This window comes from Chiloscyllium punctatum, chromosome 22, assembly GCF_047496795.1.
Source record: "Chiloscyllium punctatum isolate Juve2018m chromosome 22, sChiPun1.3, whole genome shotgun sequence".
In the NCBI taxonomy this organism is placed as follows: Eukaryota; Metazoa; Chordata; class Chondrichthyes; order Orectolobiformes; family Hemiscylliidae; genus Chiloscyllium; species Chiloscyllium punctatum.
In genome coordinates this window covers 35,037,189-35,058,397 of record NC_092760.1, presented here as the reverse complement: position 1 = coordinate 35,058,397, position 21,209 = coordinate 35,037,189, and the positions used below count along the sequence as shown (strand labels likewise).

At 43.1% G+C, this 21,209-nt stretch overlaps 1 protein-coding gene across 7 annotated transcripts in view; it reads right to left on the bottom strand.

The window, feature by feature from the left end:
- pidd1 (p53-induced death domain protein 1) overlaps window positions 1-21,209 on the bottom strand; it is a 73,167-nt gene that overhangs the window by 30,451 nt on the left and 21,507 nt on the right. For all 7 annotated transcript variants that reach the window (XR_011963697.1, XM_072592007.1, XM_072592002.1 and 4 more), the window contains 6 exons: window positions 17,558-17,612; window positions 17,270-17,468; window positions 15,270-15,380; window positions 9,591-9,773; window positions 9,308-9,455; window positions 6,567-6,702 (listed from right to left, as the gene is read on the bottom strand). Coding sequence is in view for 6 of the 7 variants with exons in the window: in XM_072592007.1 (XP_072448108.1) it covers window positions 6,567-6,702; window positions 9,308-9,455; window positions 9,591-9,773; window positions 15,270-15,380; window positions 17,270-17,468; window positions 17,558-17,612 (832 nt within the window). In the remaining variant the exon portion in view is untranslated. The remainder of the gene's footprint in view (window positions 1-6,566; window positions 6,703-9,307; window positions 9,456-9,590; window positions 9,774-15,269; window positions 15,381-17,269; window positions 17,469-17,557; window positions 17,613-21,209) is intronic.

The window sequence follows — 21,209 nt, the reverse complement described above, 5'->3', positions numbered from 1 at the left end:
GGTGATAGGTACTCTGTCTAAATTCTTTCCTCCCGTATTTTATCCACAGTCAAATATAAAGAGATAAGTACAACCATCCTCCTTTACCTGTAATCCTCTTGACTGCAATGGCTGTGCACAAATGTTCCACTATATGCTCAACACACAACTACTGAAGGGCACATGCAGATATAGCGAGCGTAAATATTTTCAACATTCAAATAGGTTTCTCTATGGCACATCTGATGATTATGCGGAGCCTGTGCTCGAATGAAACGCCTTGTCACAGAACTTACAAATTTGGTTTGATGTGGAAATCTCTCATCTCCAACCATACCTCAAATCTGCCTCGTGGAACAATAAGGTCTGGAAACGTTTGATCATCAGGAGTGACAAAGTATTTGCCAATCTAATCGGACTGAAGGGAGACAAGTTACCAGGACCTGATGGCCAATATATAACAGTTTTAATACTATCCAGAGATAGTAGGCACATTGGTTAAAATATTCTAGAGCTCATAGGATTACAGAAGGTTTCCAGTAGATTAGAAAAATGTCAATGTGACATCCCTGTTCAAGAAAGGAGGGTTCCAGAAAGCAGGAAACTATAGGTCATTTAGTCTAATATCTGTCGTTGGGAAAATGCTAGAGTTCATTATTTAGGAAGAAATAGCAGGACATTTAGAAAAGTTTAACACAATCATAAAAAGTCAACATTGTTTTGAGAAATGGAAATCATGTTTGGGAAATGTTCTAGAATTCTTTGAGGATATAACAAGCAGAGTAGATAGAATAGAATCAGAATACGTAGTGTTTTTTGAATTTACAGAAGGCATTCGATATGGTACCACATAAAAGGTTGTTGCGCAAGATAAGAGCAAACTGTGTTGGAAGTAATGGACTAAAGATTAGTTAACACCCAGAAAACAAACTCAGGATAAATGGATTTTTTTTAGGTTGGAAAGGCATAACTAGAGGATCAGTCCTAGGGCTTCTATTATTTACTTGGAAGGAGGAAACAGAAGATACTATATCTAAATTTACTAACAATGTAAAAATGGGGATGTGATGAGGACCTAAGGAATCTGCAAGAGGATACAAATACATTTTTGCCCATTCACTCAAACTGTCGGATTAAATTTAATATAGGAAAGTGTGAGGTCATGCACTGTGTGGTAGATGGAATCAAGGAGGGTGTTATTTAAATACATAGAGAATCCAAAATAGCGCAGAGGAATCTGGGTCTTTGTGCACGTGAAACAAAATGCTGGCACGCAGGTAAACAGTAATTAAGAAGGGAAATGGAATTTTGGCCTTTAGTATTGGAGTTAGAGTTTAAAAATAATTATGACTTGTTACAACTGAACAGGCTGTTGGGTGAAGTCACACCTGAAGTACTGTGTACAATGTTCGTCCCCACATTTAAGAAAGGATGTGCTGACATTGGAGACAGTTCAAAAAGAAATTCACTCAGTTAATTTCTAGAATGAAAGTGTTATCAAGAATGACTACATACATAAAGCCTTTATTCATCAGAGTTTGGAAGAATGAGGATAATCTAATTGAAACACACAAGATTCTGAGAGGCTTTACACGGTTGATGTTGAGATGTTCCCACCAGTGGGAAAATCTCAAACTAGGGGGCATAGGCAGAGAATAAGGGGACACTCTTTGAAAACATAGTGGTAGCGAATGTCTGGAATTCTCTACTCCAGAGTGTTGTGGATGATAGATTACAAAGTATTTAAAGAGGACATAGGTAAACTTTTTAAATATTGGGGAATTGATGGCTTTGAAAAGCTGGCTGTAAGAGGAATTGAGGCCTACAGCAGAACAGCCATGATACTGATGAAAGGCAGGGCAGGTTTGTGGGGACAAATGGCCTACACTTGCTCGTTATGTTCGCTCGTTTGCTTCTTGTGAAAAATCTTTGGACTTAAATCTGGTCATTCATTCGCTAATGTAAAAATGATCATACTTTATCCAAAAACAAAAAAATGGCATGGGAGGTGCTTTTGGAAGTAAACAGAAGTTCTTTTTTTCTATTCGATAAGAACATGCTGCAAAATGTGAGCATTGGATTGAATGACAGCACAAAGCTGGAAGTTTTCTGGACTGAAGGAAGGAGAAATTTGGGATTAAGAGGAGTTTGACACAGAGTGATGATTATGAAACATTGTGAAATGACCTGGAAGAATAGACTGAACCTGGTGACGAGGGAGATAATGCGGGAAGAAAGGTATAAGGTTTGGGGTGTTAAGCAATACAGGTAGATGTTAGTGCAAATGGGTAGTCTAAGTATTAACTAAATACTGGGTCGAATTTTCTGAGGAATGGAAATCTCATGTATGTCGGCCCTCTGGTCCCTCTTTTTTTCACCAAATCAGAGGAGCTCGGCATTTTTTAAATAGAAGGTTTTAGTCAGGTTTCCCTGGGAAACACAGCCGCACTTCCAATCTGACCACTCTTTCATTGAGTACTGCAGAAGGCAGGCAAACCAGGCTCCCTTTTCACACCATCACATGCCGTGTTCTAATCCTGAAAGGTCCTGTCAGTCACTTTGACAAGTGCTGTTGTTGTTACATGCCCGAAGTATATAAGGTCAACATGATGTTAGGGAAGATAGAGAGCCAGATGGGTACAAAAGGGGTCAGGAGGTGGGGTTGCTACGAGCATTCACGGCTAAACACATAGAATGCAGGTCGAATACACATCTGAAAGCCAATCAGTGTTCTGCACCTGGGTTGCCAGTGCCCTTTCCATGGAGACAATCAAGTGTTCACATGTTACAATCATCACTATCACGAGAATGTTGTTGGATCCCTCACATTATATTCCAGTCGACATTGCCTGAACCTGCCTGATGTCCCTATGCCTGGCTCTGTAGGTTGAGCATGTCCCTTATAGCTGAGAACAGGGGCACACGAGGCTGAGCAGGTACCTCATCTCCAGCTGTCCTCTTAGAGTGTCAGAGGCATGGGACACATCTTTCCCTCAGCAGCTGTGGAGGTGCGTAAGTGATGTACTCACCAGATTGTGCACTCGAGTTTAATCTAAATAGAGCAAACTTGGAGATGCACCATAAGGGTGCGGGTGAATGTCTTGCGTGAGGGATCATGGGCGACCTCATAAGAGGGAGCAGTGACCTCTTCCATGTAGAGGTTCCCGGAGTACTGCTAGTGCCTGCAGTAATAGAGGGAACTAGCTGAAGAAAATTGATAAAAGCTATTGCAGATCAAGAATGAGTTAACACTAGTGGTAATCGAAGAGCATCACAGCTCAATTAGGCATCAGAGGTGGCGAGACGTCTCCAGTGGGTAAGCAAGAAATACCAGTTATGTAACGGAGTACTCTGATGAAATATGCTGCTGTTGAGGAAGTCTTGGGAGTAAAAATTGTGGAAGAAATTAAATTCGGAGAAGTGCACACTCAAGTTTCCAGCCTCGGTTCATCCAGCAGACATGAAGCCAGTCCCTTTCAGTGATACTTCACTGCCAATCTTCCAGATTGATATTTTTGTACAGCAAAGGCTTATAAGGTTCTTCGTGGGAAAGAATAATAAACGGCGTGGGAAGCCAAGAAAACAAAGTTTCTTAGCCTCTGAGACAGAGACTTTGGTAGGTTTAGAAACTGTAGACAAGGGTGTATTTATTTAAAATTCTAAAGGAAACACTTTACAAAGGGCAATCTGAGAAATTTACCCATATTTTATGTGGATGACCATTTTATTTGGGAGAATGTACATGCATGAAAGGGTGTGGCTCAGAAAATAATATTGAAGGTTGGCTTTGTCAGGAAAAGGAAATGTGAGAAACGAAGGGGATTTCAAAAGTTAAAAAAAAGTGGATTGACAAGTCACTAGTTGTCAGATTGTTTCACAAAAAACATGCTTTCTCCAAGAAATTGTCGGAGATGCTCAAAGAGGGACACTTTGTAATCTGAGGAATAAGGAGATGAAAAAATAAATTTGTTTGGGTCACTTTATGATTAAAGACTTTTTTTGTTTCAAGAAAGAGGGAGGTGGATTCAGAAGCTTGACCGTATGATGTGGAATATAATTATTCTTGAAAAATCCAAGACTGTGCCTTTCCCCTCCCACACATTCTCAGGGGTTACATTTCTCTCATCTACAGTTGTCTCAAATACCTCAGACTATGCAAGTTACTTTTGAAGTGTAGTCACTGCCGTTTTGTAGCCACTAACTTGAAAAATTAACTTGATAAAACATATAGCATTCATTATCCAGTTAAAAAGCAGCTAAAGCACAAATATCAAGCACATATTTTGCTCTGCAGTCATCACACTTTCCTGGAAATAAGTCAAATGGTTTATTTTGCAGCTCCACCCATTGCTATGAATAGCATTTTTCTTTGGGAATCTTAGTCAACTCTAGTCAAGACACAATGGTCTTTGAAGTATTTTACCACAGAACCAGCTACTTTTATCATATCCAGAATTGTGATGAATTTTTATGCAGTTATTTAACTGCAATCATGGGTCAAACAAATTGGTTCCCTTCCATAACAGAATAGCGTTTTATGTCAAATTTATATTCAGCTGACATTCCTGGGCACCTACTTACATTGACAATGAACACACAATGAAACAGAATTATGCCCAAGGCTATTAATCAGAAAATGTTTTTAAAATTGCACTTTCCAAATGACCTTTGGAGCTACAGTGTTATAAGAGGGACTCCATTAATGAAACAAACAGTCTCCATTATATACTGGAGGATTACTTTGGTTTGTTTTTCTTTGGTTAGGTGGCAGACAAGGTCTGAGGATCTCGGTTTCAAATCCTGCGATGGTAGATGGTGGAATTTGAATTCAACAAAAAAAAACTAGCATTAAGAGTCTCATGATGACTATGAATCCATTGTCAATTGTTGGGAAAATGCATCTGGTTCACTAATGTCCTTTAGAGAAGGAAGCTGCCATCCTTACCTGGTCCGGCCTACATGTGACTCCAAGCCCACAGCAATGTGGTTGATTCTTAACTGCCCTATGTGCACTTAGGGATAGGCAATAAATGCTGGCCAAGCCGGAGATTCCCACATCCCATGAATCAAATCAAGAAAACGACTGACATCCGTGAAAACTTATCCCCAGCTTAAGAGTTTCCAAACCAACGACTGAGAATTCCACTTAAGAAACTTCAATTTGCCCCCTACATGATGTACCCAAATTAGACCCACAATGAGATCCAGCTATGGTCAGAGAATGTTTGGGAAGGTAGTTAACAGCCAGGCCGAACCACCTATGAGTGTGCACACATTCACATCTGCAATCTACATTCCACTCAACATACAAGCATAATTCACCGGTCAAATTCTCTCGACCCGCCCAGTTGGTGCCTTGTGAACCTTTTCTTAAATTACCAGAAGTTAAGTGGCAAAATGTCAATGGCAGGTTTACCACTCCAAATCTCACAGTTAACAGTTTATTCCTCAATAGGATCCTGAAATGTTGCTGTGCTGCCTTACTCATGGATTACCCTCATAAAGGTTACAACACAGTATTAACTCAATCCCAATCTCCCAGCATCATCTTAAACCCACTATGACCTGCTGTTTGCCACTCCTTTCCTTATGAGGAAAAGCTAGACAGGCTAGGCCTATCTCCTCCGGAATTCAGAAGTATCAGAGGTGACATGTATGAAACATGAAGGATTCTGAGGAGACTTGACCAGTTGGATACGGAAGTGTCTGCATGGATTTCCACTGGGTGCTCTGGTTTCCTCCCACAATCCAAAGATGTGCAGGTCAGGGGAATTGGCCATGCTAAATTGCCCGTAGTGTTCAGGGATCTGCAGGTTAGCTGCATTAATCAGGGGTAAATGTAGAGTAATAGGGTTTCCACACTGTAGGGATTCTATGATGGGGAATCTATAACTGGGGTTATAGTTTATAAACAATGGTTTGCTCATTTAAGACAGAAATGAGCAAACAATTTTCTCTCTGAATCATGGAATCCCTACAGTGTGGAAACAAGCCATTCAGCCCATCGAGTCCACATTGACCGTCCGGGGAACATTCCCCCCAGACTCACCCCCTTCCCTGTAACGCTGCATTTCCCATGGCTAATGCACTTAGCCTGCACATCCCTGTGCACACGGTTTAGAATGGTCAGTCCACCTAACATGCACATCATTGGACTGTGGGAGGAAACCGGAGCACCCGGAGGGAATTCCACACAGACAGCTGCCAGAGGCTGGAATCAAATCCGGGTCTCTGGCGCTGTGAGGCAGCAGTGCTAACCACTGTGCCACCATGCTGCCCTAAGGTTGAGTGTCTGTGGAAGTATTTTCTTTTAAAGAAAGTGGATGCCAAATCTCTACGTGTTTTTAATGTGGAGAGAGATTCTTGATTAGCAAGGGGATGAAAGACTACTAGGGACATGCAGAAGTGTACAGTCGAGGTTAAGATCAGATCAGCAACAACCTCCTTGAATGGCAGATTAGGCTCGAAGGTCTGAGGGGCCTACTCTTGTTTCTTGTTTACACCCTTCAACACCTTGGAAGAAAGAACAGATGAAAAATGCCAAAGTTGAAAACTCAGAATAAAGAGGGAATCTTCACAGATCTTACCATGAGAAATGGTCCACTTCAAAAAGAGCATAAAGGTGAGTGAATTCCAGCACCACCTGATTTGTAATGTCCTTCCAGTCTTGGACTTCTGGATCCCCATGAAGCAAGTGCAATTTGGAACGGTCCAAGTTTAAACCTGGAACAGAGTTTAATTTTTAAAAAAGGCTTTTTTTAAGCTTTTGTTAAAAATAGAAGTACTAATTCTAATAGAACTACCTTTATGGCATCACTGACAGAATTTGTACTAATTAATACATTGCTTTGTGTAGAAGGCCTGTATCCAAACTCCTTTCATAAAGGACATTTACTGTTGCTAGACAGAGAGCAGATTAATAAGGAAGAAGATAGGGTTTCCTTATGCAACACACTAAGTACGTGCAAAATTAGCCAAGTTATTTTGTTAGAGGATCCGAGGTTTTTTGGAGTCTATTTCAGTAAATGCCATGCATAATTGTGCATCTTGTCTTTGTAATGGTACGTGACTCAAATTCCATGGAACAGATGAAACCTCCTGCATCCTATGGAGATACCAACCACAGAAAATCAAATTTAGTATAAGCTGGGATTCAGAAATAGCAAACGTCAAGAATAAACCAAAACAAATTGTTGAATCTGAAGAAAGAGTTTAAACCTGCCTTGCTTAAAATTTAAACAAAGCATGGCAGTTTTTTTTAATACATTTAATTCCCAAGGCGCATGCATCTCAGCTGTTGGCACTCTCCTCTCATACAGTTTCACGTTAGTTTTCCCCCTTAAATTAGAATTCTTTCACAGTAATGAGTGCAAGAAGAAAAATATTTGACAGATGTGTCATTTTTCAGCAATGCTTAAGGAAGAGTTCATTCAATTACATTTGAATAAAAAGGACAAGTTAAACGTCCTTAAAATTATAATGTAGCGCACTCAAAGTAAATAGCCAAACTCTAAGAAGGCAGGGTCCTAAATCAATTAACCAAATAGTCACAAAAACCTGTTGAGCTATTGTTTCAGGAGTTTCTCAAAATGAATAGAGATATTCAGAAAAATTACAAGGATGACAGAACAAAGCAAGACATGGAAAAAAAGTACAGCTGTGACTGCAAAACATAATAGTAAGGAAGTCAGAGATTCATTGAAGATGCTCACTGAACCAAAACAAGCTGAACATATTCCAAACATTCATTATGGAAAATATGAGTAACAAGTCCTTCCCAATGTGATAAGTTTCATGACATCAGTATAAGAGATTTTAAAAATCCCAAAAGGCAAATTAGTTGGAGTTTTTTGCCATGGGCTTAGTCATCAACCTTGGCACAAACTATTTTGTTTCTGTTGCTAAATGCCAATTCTGCCAGGAAACAGCACAGCCAGGTAGTGATTAGAATATAATTGTAAACAAACGTTTACTTTAGAAAGATCCCAGCACATATTCAAGAGTGGGTAACTTGCTACAACGCTACTAATGGAGGTGGTGGTGGTGGGGGGGTGTGGGGGGGGGGGGGGGGAAGAAAGGGAGAGTGTGGAAAACCAGCAAGATAGAAGAAGCTAGCTTTCATGATTATTTTTTTTAAAAAAACCATTGTACAAAAGATGGTGGAAACTTGATTTGGTCCAAAAAAGTAGTCCACCCTCAAAATTCCCACAATTACTAAATTGCTTGATTTGATCAATTTTGAGACAATTGCTCTAAAATAAAGCAGAAAGTCCAGGTCATTCGTGTGTGTCTGCATCACAAAAGGAGGGGGGGAAAAAAAAAAAAAAAAGAGGTTTATGGAGGATTAATGGTTATCATATTTTATGTTACTGGGTCAAAGTGAGAGAACTCCCTCCCTAACAGCAAAGTGGATGGACACTAAATGGGCTGCTACAGTTGCGGAAGACAACTAACCACCATCTTCTCAAGGGCAGCAAGGGAATGGGAAATAAATTCTGGACAGCCTGTCACACCTATATCCCAGAAGTGAATTTAAAAGAAGGATGACCATCATCAAATCTCCAACCATCCAGTATTATCAATGACCAGAAATTTAACTGAACAGCCACATAAGCCATATGGCTACAAGAGCAGGCCAGTATGTGGGAGTTATGCAGTAAGTAACTTGCCTCCTGCCTTCCAAAGTCTCAGTAGTACAATGGAACACTCCTGACTTCCTGGAGGAGTACAACTGCAACAACACTCAAGAAACTTGATATCATCCAGCTCAAAGAAACCTGCTTAATTGTCACCCTATCCCCAAGCCTCAACGTTCACTCCCTCCACTACTGTTGCACAGTAAGTGCCAGGATGTACCAACTATACGATGCACTGAAGCAACTCTCCCAGGTTCTTTCAGCCGTACCTTCCAAAAGTGACTTCTGCCATCTAGAAGGACAAGAGTCAGCAGGAACCCCCAACCCCTGCAAGGTCCCCTCAATTTCACGCACTGTACTGACCTGGAATTGCATTGGACATTCCTTCACTGATGCAAAGTCAAAGTTCCAAACAGCACAGCAGCATTCAAAGATAGAAGTCACATTGAGCCACTTCGAGGGAATTAGGGGCACGCAATCCCCACAGCCAATGAAATGTCAAAGAAAATCACCTTCTCAACTCATCTGCCCCCTCTGAAAGGGCGTTTACACCTCAGTCTTTGCAGTCTTTTAAATTGTTCTGTTCAAATTTACTTCTGGGCAGAGATGAAACAAGGCTGTTCTCATCACTGAACCTTTTAAACAGGCTGCTGTCTTAACATTCACTTCTACTGTGTTACTAAAACACTGACCTGTGACCCCACTTGGTAATGGAAGCTGAATCTTGACTGGTTTCAGGAAGTTGTCAGTCGTATTCTGTGACAAACAGAGCAAAGGACTTGCCATTGAATCCTGATCCTGTAGCAGCTCATGCAGGTCCCCTGCAGCAACCGGCAACACCTGCATTTACATTTTTAAGGCAATTGTAAGAGGGTGCCTGGTCAAGCAAAAGGATACACGGAGGCACAACCAAAAGCACAGCAAAGCATTCGTTACTGGACTAAAAGGACGTTGAATTTAATTTGATCCACCAACCTGCATCTTCACCTTGCGAGACTCAGTCACTGCCCCAGCTGGAAAGGTCACCTTGATGTTAGGATCCACAGAGGAGAACAGTCTGGTTCCCTCAAGGGGGACGGTACATTTATTCTCCTTCAGTCGCGAAATGACAAGGAACCAAGAGAAATGGAGTACGCTGCAGCAGGCCAGGTACTGTGACTGTAAAGGGAAAGAAAGTGACTGCACAGTGTAAAGACATAAGCCCAACATCGAGTAAATCTACCAATACTAAGAAACCTTGGAGTGCAGGTTCATAGTTCCTTGCAAGTGGAGTCTCAGGTAGATAGGATAGTGAAGGCGGCATTTGGTATGCTTTCCTTTATTGGACAAAGCATTGAGTACAGGAGTTGGGAGGTCATGTTGCAGCTCTACAGGACATTGGTTAAGTCACTTCTGGAATATTGCGTGCAATCCTGGTCTCTCTCCTAGAGGAAGGATGTTGTGAAACTTGAAAGGGTTCAGAAAAGATTTACAAGCATGTTTCCAGGTTGGAGGATTTGAGCTATAGGGAGAGGCTGAATAGGCTGGGGCTGGTTTCCCTGGAGCGTCGGAGGCTGAGGTCTATAAAATTATGAGGGCCATGGATAGGATAAAAAGACAAGGTATTTTTGCTGGGGTGGCAGAGGGGTGGGGGGGATCCAGAACTAGAGGGCATAGATTTAGGGTGTCAGTGGAAAAATTTAAAAGGAACTGACGGGGCAATTTTTCACACAGAGGATGGTGCATGTATGGAATGAGCTGCCAGAGGAAGTGGTGGAGGCTGGTACAATTACAACATTTAAAAGACATCTGGATGGGTTTATGAATAGGAAGGATTTGGAAGGATATGAGCCGGATGCTGGCAAGTGGGACTAGATTAGGTTAGGATATCTGGTCGGCATAGATGAGTGGGACTGAAGGGTCTGTTTCCTGACTGTACTCTGACTGGATTTTACAGGAACGCAAGTGGTATTCCAACCACCACCATAATCCGGGTAAAAGGAACGGAGGCCTGTCCACTTTTCAGACAATGACAACTGAGAGCTAATTAAAGCAATTGAACTGCAAATGCTTCCTACCTTTTGAGGAAACACACAGGCCAAACCAGGTTTGGTTGGTTGGCGAGGGGGTGGGGAAAATTGATGCAGAATTTCGTGGACTGAGGAATTCACTCTGAGAAGATGCTGCCGCTCCGGGGAGACAGTTGCCGGTCTTGGCCTGACTTTCCGAAAAGGTAATGCACAGCACAGCTGCACCTGAAAGAGGGTCTCGATTCTGGAAGGTCACAGCCACAGAGGGTCCTTAAAGGGAAAGGATCAAACTCGAAAGAGAAATGGACTGTGTACCCTGCAGACATTGCACGGTCCAGTGGAGATGCCTCCAATATTGAGGAGGAGGACTCAAGGAAAACTGAAAGGAGACAGCCGAGCACATGGATATCTGAACCTGGCTGAGCAGCTCACTGGGGCGGGATCCACCATTCACCATCAGTGGGGATCTGTTCGAGAAGAAGAATTTACCCTGCAGGCCAAATATGCAGGTGGCACCACAACTGTCCAGGAGCTGTTGCAGCATCAGTGCGTGTGCTGGCTGTCTCTCTCCCTGGAGACAGAAGGGTCCCAGTGCAAGATGCTGACTGGGTAGGTGGGTGGGATATGTCTCAACTGTACTGGTGACCAGCTCTGTCACTCTCAAGGTGACATTCATGTCTCACGGTCAGGACTTGCAGCATCTGGCAGGTCCGAGCCCATCGAGGTAACCACAGAGACTCACTTCATGAACGGCACAACAGATAAGAACAACCAGGAGGAGACAGCCACAGGGTTTAGAGATGTAGCCTCATTCCCCCAAAGAGCAGGGAGTCATCATCATCTGTGGCCATCAAGGCACTGGTAGGTCAGCCAGGAGTATTCATGAACTCAAAGAATTTTCACTCGCTGAATACAACTTATATATGACCATGGACAGAGGATCATGCAGGTTTGTGCTCAGCACACTTGAAGTTGCCATGACACCCGCATCCTCAAGCACTTCCAAGCATCTCAGCTACTCACCCTAGCACTGCCAATGGAGAGATGGACACTTAGTGATGGGGCCTATCCACTAAAGAGTGGAGTCTTGACATCGGTAAGGAAAAGATGCCAAAGTGTGGATCGAGCTAATGATGCATTGTAGTACAGAAAAGACTGGCTTGAATCTCCCTGATTGTCCTCCAGAATGGGGAAGCCCTGGCAGCAGAAAACCTCATTGTTCAACAGACATCTTTTAGTGAAGGGTCAAAACAGGATCAAGATGATCCAGACCAGCTCCTTACTTGACCAGAGGTGAAACAGGGATTGGATGCCATGAGGACTTCAGAGTCTATTACTTGAAGACAAGGATGTTGAGCCCCTTCAATGCCAACGGTATTGCACTGCAATTTCCTGCACTGCAAAACACCAATATCAGCACGAGATAGTGCCTCTTCCCATTCACTCACAACCTAGAGGAGGACAAGCCATTTGCTGGCATCATTCCCTGAGGTCACCTTGCTCTCCCACTGCTCCTGGCAGACAATGAAGTGGGAGTAGGGAGCTGGGAGGGGATTGCGCATGGAGAATCAACTGTGATTGCCATCTCTATTCCCTGGGTGGTAGCCAAGTGGGCAGCTGACACAGGAGTTGGCAGAGTCGAACCAGAGATTATAGGCACCCCCTCCCTCACACAGCACTGCCCCTCCTCTGAACTGCTGGGCAGCTGAACGCTTGGTGCATTGATGTTAGTCCTTTAAAAATCAAGCACTTGGAAATCCTTCCAGGTCACGGTGTGCCCCCATAATGTTCCGCCACCCTCCATCTGATACTGATACCTAATCACAGAAGAGAGAGAGGATGGAACACAGGACAAGCTGGGCGTTGCCTGTTGCATTACTGTTACCCTGCTGAAACTCATTACATTCAGCCCACAAAACTTCAGCTGATTTTTCAAGATGCAAGCTCAAAAATAAAAATCAAAAATGAGACACAATCTCTCCTGCACAGCACATGCTGTGTTGCAGACTTTATAATTTGCTGAAGGAGAAATTGAAAGCACATGCAAGAAACCATTGGAATTAAGAATGTGGCTCCAAGGTTTTTTCTTTCTTATAATATTTAATGTTTCTTCCCCACCCCCCTTCGCCTCACCCCGAGACGCTACGAGGTCAATTAATCAATGGACACAGAGCAGTATGGAAGACACAATGCTATGTCTGTAATGGAGAACAGAATTTCTTCTACATATAGAAGGCAAACATCCATCATATTTTGGCTCTTGGCACCAGCAAACTCCTGTAACCATGGGAACTCCATCACCATGGCTACCCCTTGAAGAATTCTGCAGCAATGTAGTGCAAACAAAATAAAAGGAGACTCACTGCAGCATCACATGACTGACTACCAGAGAAAGACACACAGCCCACATTGGACCAAAACCAGAAGCAAGCAATTGCAGTAAAGTTCTGCAACTAAATAAAACCAAATAGCTGGTCCTTAATGTGTTGTTTAAATGTGGTGACTCAGTGATTTTGTCTCAAAAGCATTTGGGTTGAATGTTCCAGATGGCAATGCATGAATATTGCTAATCGCATACTAACCCAAAGCTGCATTCACAACTGCAAAGTTTTAACCAGTTCACATACCACATAATAGTTTTTCACATAAATTGTTGTTCAAGAAGTTGATGATAATGTTTAGATTAGACTAGACTAGATTCCCTCGTGTGGAAATAGGCTCTTCGGCCCAACAAGTCCACCCCAACTCTCCGAAGAGTAACCCACCCAGACGCATTTCCCTCTGACTAATGCTCCTAACACTATGGGCAACTTAGCATGGCCAATTCACCTGATCTGCACATCTTTGTGACTGTGGGAGGAAACCGGAGCACCCGGAGGAAACCCACGCAGACATGGGGAGAATGTGCAAACTCCACACAGACAGTGGCCTGAGGCTGGAATTGAACCTCGGACCCTGGTGCTGTGAGGCAGCAGTGCTAACTGTGAAGTAGTTTACTAGTGAAGTAAACCTGTGCAACTCACCGACACCTCTCAGAAGGATCCATTATAAAATACATCCATGAAACTGACCTGTATTTTCACAGTACTAATTTCTTAGTCACAGTTCAGCAGCCCTTAGAAAGCTCGAATTTATCAGTTATCTCCCCTTGTCTGTATGGGTTTCCTCTGGGTGTTCCAGTTTCCTCCCACAGCCCAAAGGTGTGCAGGTTAGGTGAACTGGCCATGCCAAATTGACCAGTGTTCAGGGATATATAGGCTAGGTAGCATTAGTCAGGGGAAATGTAGAGTAACAGGATAGGGGAATGGGTCTGGGTGGTTTACTCTTCGGAGGGTTGGTATGGGCCTGTTGGGCCAAATGGCCTGTTTCCACACTTCCAAGGATTCTATAAAATATACAAGTGTAGAATCTCTGCTAATTGAGTCCAAAGGGACCCTTCGGAGAGCATCCTACCCAGATCCACCCCCATTGCTATCCTCTTAACCTACAGTAATAATGCTTAATCCACCTAATCTCTGCATCCAAAGACATTACAGGACAATCTTAGCATGGTCAATCCTAACCTGCACATCTTTCAACTGTGGAAGGAAACTGGGGCACCCAGACTGGGCAAACTCCACACAAGACAGTCACCTAAGGCTGGAATCGAACACGGGTCCCTGCCACTGTGAGGCAGCAGTGCTAACCACAGAGCCACCACGTCACCCAGTCATTACATTCCCTTTACAAATGCATTCATATCAATGTGCAACTCTTGGGCTGGCACAAGCATCTGACAAAAACAGAATACAGCCACCGCCCAATCCTTTCCCAGCTAATACTAACACCACCTTTGCCTGGTCTCTCTCTCCATTGGGTGCATGGCTGAGATGTGTGCACAGTTTGTACACAGGCCTGCACTCACCCCAGTATGAGACACAGTCATCCTTGTCCCTCTTCAGTAAGAGGTGTTTCAGGCATTGGTTCGATTTGGGAAAAATCAGACTGATACACTCATAGCTGGTTTGACCTTTAAAGGGTGCATCTACTGTGTCTTCACACAGCTTGAATACTAATAGCTTCCCCGGAGAGGATATTCCACACAGATTAGCCACTCATTCAATCAAACATTGTGACTGTCCATTTATCTTTAATGAATCTAACTCTGAGCACAGGCAAGCCATGTCCTCTGAAACTATTATTCTGGGTCGAAGAGTGTGGTGCTGGATACAGCCAGTCAGGCAGTATCCGAGGAGCAGGAGAGTCGATATTTCGAGCATAAGCACTTCATCAGGAACTCCTGATGAAGCACGTATGTTTGAAATGTAGAGTCTCCTGCTCCTTGGATGCCGATTGACCAGCTGTGCTTTTCCAGCACCACAATCTTTGACTCTAATCTCCAGCATCTGCAGTCCTCACTTTCTCCTAACTACTATTCTGGGCAAGGTGAAATGGCTTGACATGGTCAATATTAAGGATGTGGTCTCTAATTATTGTTTTGACAACATAAATTATGGTAACCAAGGGTAACGAGAGATACCAATAAGCAAATGGATGTCGCCTTTATAACATTTAAAAGGACAAATCACCAAAACAAGCTTCCCACTTTAAAGACACTTTCAAAAAATGTGAACATAACTGACTGGCCCCACGGTCAGCAACATACCTCAAACACCTTAGTATCCAAGTCACTCCAGCTCTCACTGAACGTTCGGATCACAAGTTCCCTTTGATGGTCAGACTGAGGAGGAATGTACGGCATCCAGATGAGTACTTCCTGTCGATGCACAAGTAGAAATTTGTGTAATCAGCCGAAAACTTGCTTTTCAAAACAATGAGGTTTTTTAAAAAAAAACAACAATATGCAGACCCTCTGATCAGCCTCATTCAATAGTTGCACAATGCATACCCCTAACCATTCAGGTGTCCACTTCATGCTAACTGTCATCAGATCTAAAAAGGCTGAACTTAATCACAACCGGTAAACAATTCCCCAACGGCAAATTCCAAACCAAATTTTCTGCACCGCGTTTCCCATTCTATGGCATTGTGATTTCGTCATAATCATTTCACTTCTTGCATGTAGTTTCTTTTCACTCGGTCACGGGGGTATCGATGGCTGGGTCAGCATCCATTACCCATTCCTAATCCCCCTGGAGAGGATGGTGAGCTGTGTTCTTGAACCACTGAAGTCCATAGAGTGTAGGGACACCCCAAACTAATTGTGCTAGAATAACACCAGCACTTCAGTGGTACTTGCTGACTGAAATAAATCTCAAAGCGGTTTGCAAAAGACAGTAAGCACTGCGCAGGAAGTCAGAGTTAGGTGTCTGAAGGCCTTCTGCGGGATATGTGGGGTTCAAAGAAGCCTTTGAGCGCTGACAGAGAAAGGGAGCAAGGCTAAGTGGTCTTCAGAGTGACTTGCAGAGATCGGAGGAGCTTTGGTAGAAGAGCAGCAGTGTGGAGGTTTGCTTGGAAAACAAAATATTAGACAGTGTAAGAGAAGTAGAGTGTGTGGGACTGTTGCAAAGATTAGCGAATACTATATATCGAGTCGAGCGAGAACACCAATGAAGGAGAAGGTCTGAATAAGGACTTGTTAATCCAGAAAGATTAAAATAAAGAGTCTGAACTACGAGAAATGATTGATGATATTTGGGGTTTTTTTTTAATCCTCAAAAGATAGGCAATCACAAGCAATCTCACATAAAATAGATGATGTTACGGAAAAAATAATATCTGGAAAGACACCCAATCTCAAACTCACTAACTGCCAAAAAGGTAGGACAGGAATATGTTCTTAACACAATGATCAATAATGTGGATAGCAAGGAAAATTCTGGATTCAGGAAGTTCTGGTATTTAGACACTGTCAGGAAGGATGAGCCAGGGCTGGTGTGGGGCTGGCCAGTCCTCCTCGTCCTCAGACACACTGTGTGGATAATTTAACATTGCTTCAGCGATCTTTGCAACCACACCACTGTTTTTGTCTCAAAATTTAGCAGCAGCTAAAGAAAGCTTCAAAATAAGACTAATGTCCCAACTGAGGAGAAAGTGAGGACTGCAAATGCTGGAGATCAGAGCTGAAAATGTGTTGCTGGAAAAGCGCAGCACATCAGGCAGCATCCAAGGAACAGGAGAATCGGCGATTCTCCTGTCCCTTGGATGCTGCCTGACCTGCTGCGCTTTTCCAGCAACATTTTCAGCTCTAATGTCCCAGTTGAGGCTAGGTAGTAATACTGCAGGAACAAGCTTCGGAAGGAGGACTATTTCGTGAAAAACCATAGAGAAAAGCATCGTAGTCATAGATAGATGGAGCTTAGAAAGAAGAGGGGAGTGAGCTATTGAAAAAAATCTTTATAACGAGCAATGTCTGCTGATACACTCTTCCACTAACATATGTCCATCACATTTCTCAGATATAAAAAAATCTGAAGAGAAAAATAAAGGTTACCAACTATTGAAACTGTATTAACAAATATTCCTGGTGACAATTAAACTCTAAATCAAGTGAGTTTAGCATGAATTGTAGCCTCAAGTAGAAAATCCAACTTTACATCAGAATAAAGTAAAATCTAGGGTTTGATCCTTCTTCTCCTAGCAAAAGATCATCAGCCAATGTACCATGAGCAATGCCAGACAAGGTATGGAGATTTCAGCTAGTACCTTTTCAAACTGTATCCCGTGCGGTAGAAGTTCCAGGACCTGGCTCAGTAAAAAGTCATGATGCGTTAGTTTCACCTGCTGTGGGTCAGGGGAGATCACTCTGCATGTGATCACTGCCAGAGAAAGCGCCTCAGGTGGGAAATGGATTTCGATCCCACAGGGCAACACAACCTTGCAACCTTCCGTGGTCACAATGAAGCTGGAAGAGAGTTTGATAATACACATGATTAATTCCATTACCACAGGCAACTGAACTGTCTGACTCATTTAAAGAGCAACTCAGGGTACCTGTCTGTATCGGATGCGAGATATCGGACCGGGATATCTTTGGGTTTGGCACAGCCTATATAGAACGAGACAAGAAATCCAATATTAAGTGTTGTGTAACACAACTCACCTTTTTATAAGTTTTGTCAAGTGATTTTAAGCAGCTTCTTGCAAACATGGTATATCACATGAGAAATTATATTCGCAATGTCATTGGCATGAACAGCCTTACAATGCTGTGAGCAACAAAAGGGAGGCTAATATGAGAAAGGCAATTACATCGGCGGAAACACGTTAAGAATATTTCCCAACCCTTCTCTTAACATGGGGGTCCCTTTTTATTCGAAACTTTCATTCTGACTTATGTTACAGAAACATTGGATGGATTCCGGCGATGTTGTAAAGGTTAATCTGATCAAAGTGACAATCACATAAACCTTTTAGAACTGGGCATCTACTTGCGACCATGGCATACACTCAGTAATTTGCGTGGAGGTATGTTTTATGAAAAAAATTAAAATGCTCTATCATTTCCATTCTGCAGAATAGAAATAAGGAATGCAATGAACAATGACAACACTGAATACAGTAATCTTCCAGTGGTAAAATGCACTGGAAATCTTATAGGTATTTCCCACTTTTTGCTTACTTCCTCTGACCTGCCAATCTTGGGGACATTCAAATATTTTTCAATAAGAGGTTCTGACTGAGTATATTGCAAGGTATCTGCGTTTTTTTCACTCACTGAGCAAGACTCTCTGGCACATCATGTTAGAGCCTCCTGTAAACTAGCAAATGGTATATGTCGCCCTCTAGTGGCATCCTCAATCCAGTGCAGGAACACCAACAATAGAAGGAAGCCCGGGGCTGGATTTGCAACAACACCATTCCCAACCTGGGAAATTTAACTTTTTAATAGTTGTAAACTATGATACCTATAGTTATTGTGTGGAAGGTACTACCAGAGGAAGTGGTCGATCCAGGTGCAGTTATAACGTTTAAAAGACATTTGGATAAGTACATGAATCAGAAATGTATGGAGAAAGGTGAGGACTGCAGATGTTGGAGATCAGAGCTGAAAATGTGGTGCTGGAAAAGCACAGCAGGTCAGGCAGCATCCAAGGAGCAGGAGAATCGACGTTTCGGGCATGAGCATGATTTGTATGTGAGCATAACAGGTACAGGTAGTAAGTTTGCAGATGACATCAAAATTGGAGGTGTAGTGGACAGCGAAGAGGGTTACCTCAGATTACAACAGGATCTTGACCAGATGGTCCAATGGGCTGAGAAGTGGCAGATGGAGTTTAATTCAGATAAATGCGAGGTGCTGCATTTTGGGAGTGCAAATCTTAGCAGGACTTATACACTTAATGGTAAGGTCCTAGGGAGTGTTGCTGACCAAAGAGACCTTGGAGTGCAGGTTCATAGCTCCTTGAAAGTGGAGTCGCAGATAGATAGGATAGTGAAGGCTGCATTTTATGCTTTCTTTTATGGTCAGAGTATTGAGTACAGGAGTTGGGAGGTCATGTTGTGGATGAACAGGACATTGGTTAGGCCATTGTTGGAATATTATGTGCAATTCTGGTCTCCTTCCTATTGGAAAGATGGTGTGAAACTTGAAAGGGTTCAGAAAAGATTTACAAGGATGTTGCCAGAGTTGGAGGATTTGAGCTATAGGGAGAGGCTGAACAGGCTGGGGCTGCTTTCCCTGGAGCGTTAGAGGCTGAGGGGTGACCTTATAGAGCTTTACAAAATTATGAGGGGAATGGATAGGGTAAATAGGCAAAGTCTTTTCCCTGGGGTTGGGGAGTCCAGAACTAGAGGGCATAGGTATAGGGCGAGAGGGGAAAGATATAGAAGAGATCTACGGGACAACTTTTTCACACAGAGGGTGGTACGTGTATTGAATGAGCTGCCAGAGGAAGTGGTGGAGGCTGGTACAATTGCAACATTTAAAAGGCATTTGGATGGGTATATGAATAGGAAGGGTTTAGAGAGATATGGGCCGGGTGCTGGCAGGTGGGAGTATATTGAGTTGGGATATCTGGTCGGCGTGGATGGGTTGGACCAAAGGGTCTGTCTCCATGCTGTAAACTGTTAAATAGACAAATATACTGGGGAGTGATTTGAATGAAGATATACAGCAACAGAGAGCTGCAAGGGCCATTCTGCAAACTTATTTGGTAATTAATGTCTCGGGGTATCATTGGGCCATATTTACCACGCAGTCCCACGGCCAGCTCTTCATCAGTGCTCAGTAAACTGACGTTTGTCAGTATTGCAGTAAGGTGTTGTCAGAAAGTGTAAGTATATCATTCAGGCAAAGATAGGATCTGGTCCCACTTTAATCATATATATTTTATGGTCAGTTGAGAATCACCAACTCATTTTAACTACTTGGGTAAGACACTGGTTCCTCAATGTGAGTTTGTAGCTGAAAGAATTAGAGATAAGAGAATGAAAAGATGTTAAGAATGAATCATAAGTCAAAGTGTGGCTCTACACAGGAAGGCTCAACCTACTGCTCTTTACTCAGTTTCAATCCCTGGCCCAGACAGAGGTGTGGATCAAGCAGAACCAGACAGCTCCCTTAGGAGTTTGAAGACACTGGTGGGGGCGGTGGGGGGGGGGGGGGGGGGAAGGTTGAAGAGGCAGAGAGAGTGTCAGGTGTTTAAGTTCCACTGGACTATACTAATTCATTTCCTGCAAGGTCACAAGTAGTAGAAACAGGAGTAGGCTGTTTGGCCCTTCGAATTTGTTCTGCCATTCACGAGGAGCAAGGCTGATCCAAGCAAGTTGTCCTCCCCATCGAGGAGCTGAACCCTGGTCTCCCACTCGAAGGGGGAAGGGGTACTTACCATGACACTAACAAATAGCTGGGGGATGTTTAAATGTGTAATTGACTTCTGTTTGGATATGACAGATGCCAGTTATGATCTCAAATGTAACAAATGAAGCTCAGCTCAGTAGAGGGGAAGGTGAGGGGAAAAATGGACAACTCCCCTCACCACCAAGAGGGAGTACAGCAGCCCCCCCTCTCCATACATGTGGGGGACATGTTCCAAGACCGACTGCAGAGGCTCAAAACTGCAGATAGGTGCGAACCCATTCAGTTAAATGAGAAACGTACCTTCCCAGCAGCCCCCTGGTGCCTAGTTCTGGAATATTCCCTCTAATATGTTTGGGCTGCGGTAAACCATGGGTAACTGAAACCATGGAAACCGGACCTATGGATACAGGCTTCGCCCTGTATTCTTTGCAATTATTTTATGCATTTAAAAGCTACTATTAAATGATTTCAGGGTGCAGGAAACAGTTAGGAGAATGGCTACGGGGATTGCAATCCTGAGGATGGATTACAGATGCTCTCCTTGGAAATGGGGAAGGTTGAGCAGAGATTTAATCAATACTTTCAAATACAGGAGAGATCTGAACAGAGCGGATAATGAGAAACTGCTCTCACAGGCTGGTGTTGAAAACCAGGGGACACTGATTTAAGGTCATGGGCAAAAGGAACCAATCACGAGAGGAAAACCTTCCTCGCACATTCTCCCCGTGTCGGCATGCGTTTCCTCCGGGTGCTCCGGTTTCTTCCCGCAATCCAAAGATGTGCCGGTTAGGTGGATTGGCCATGCTAAATTGCCCGTCGTGTTCTGGGATTAGGTGTAGGCTA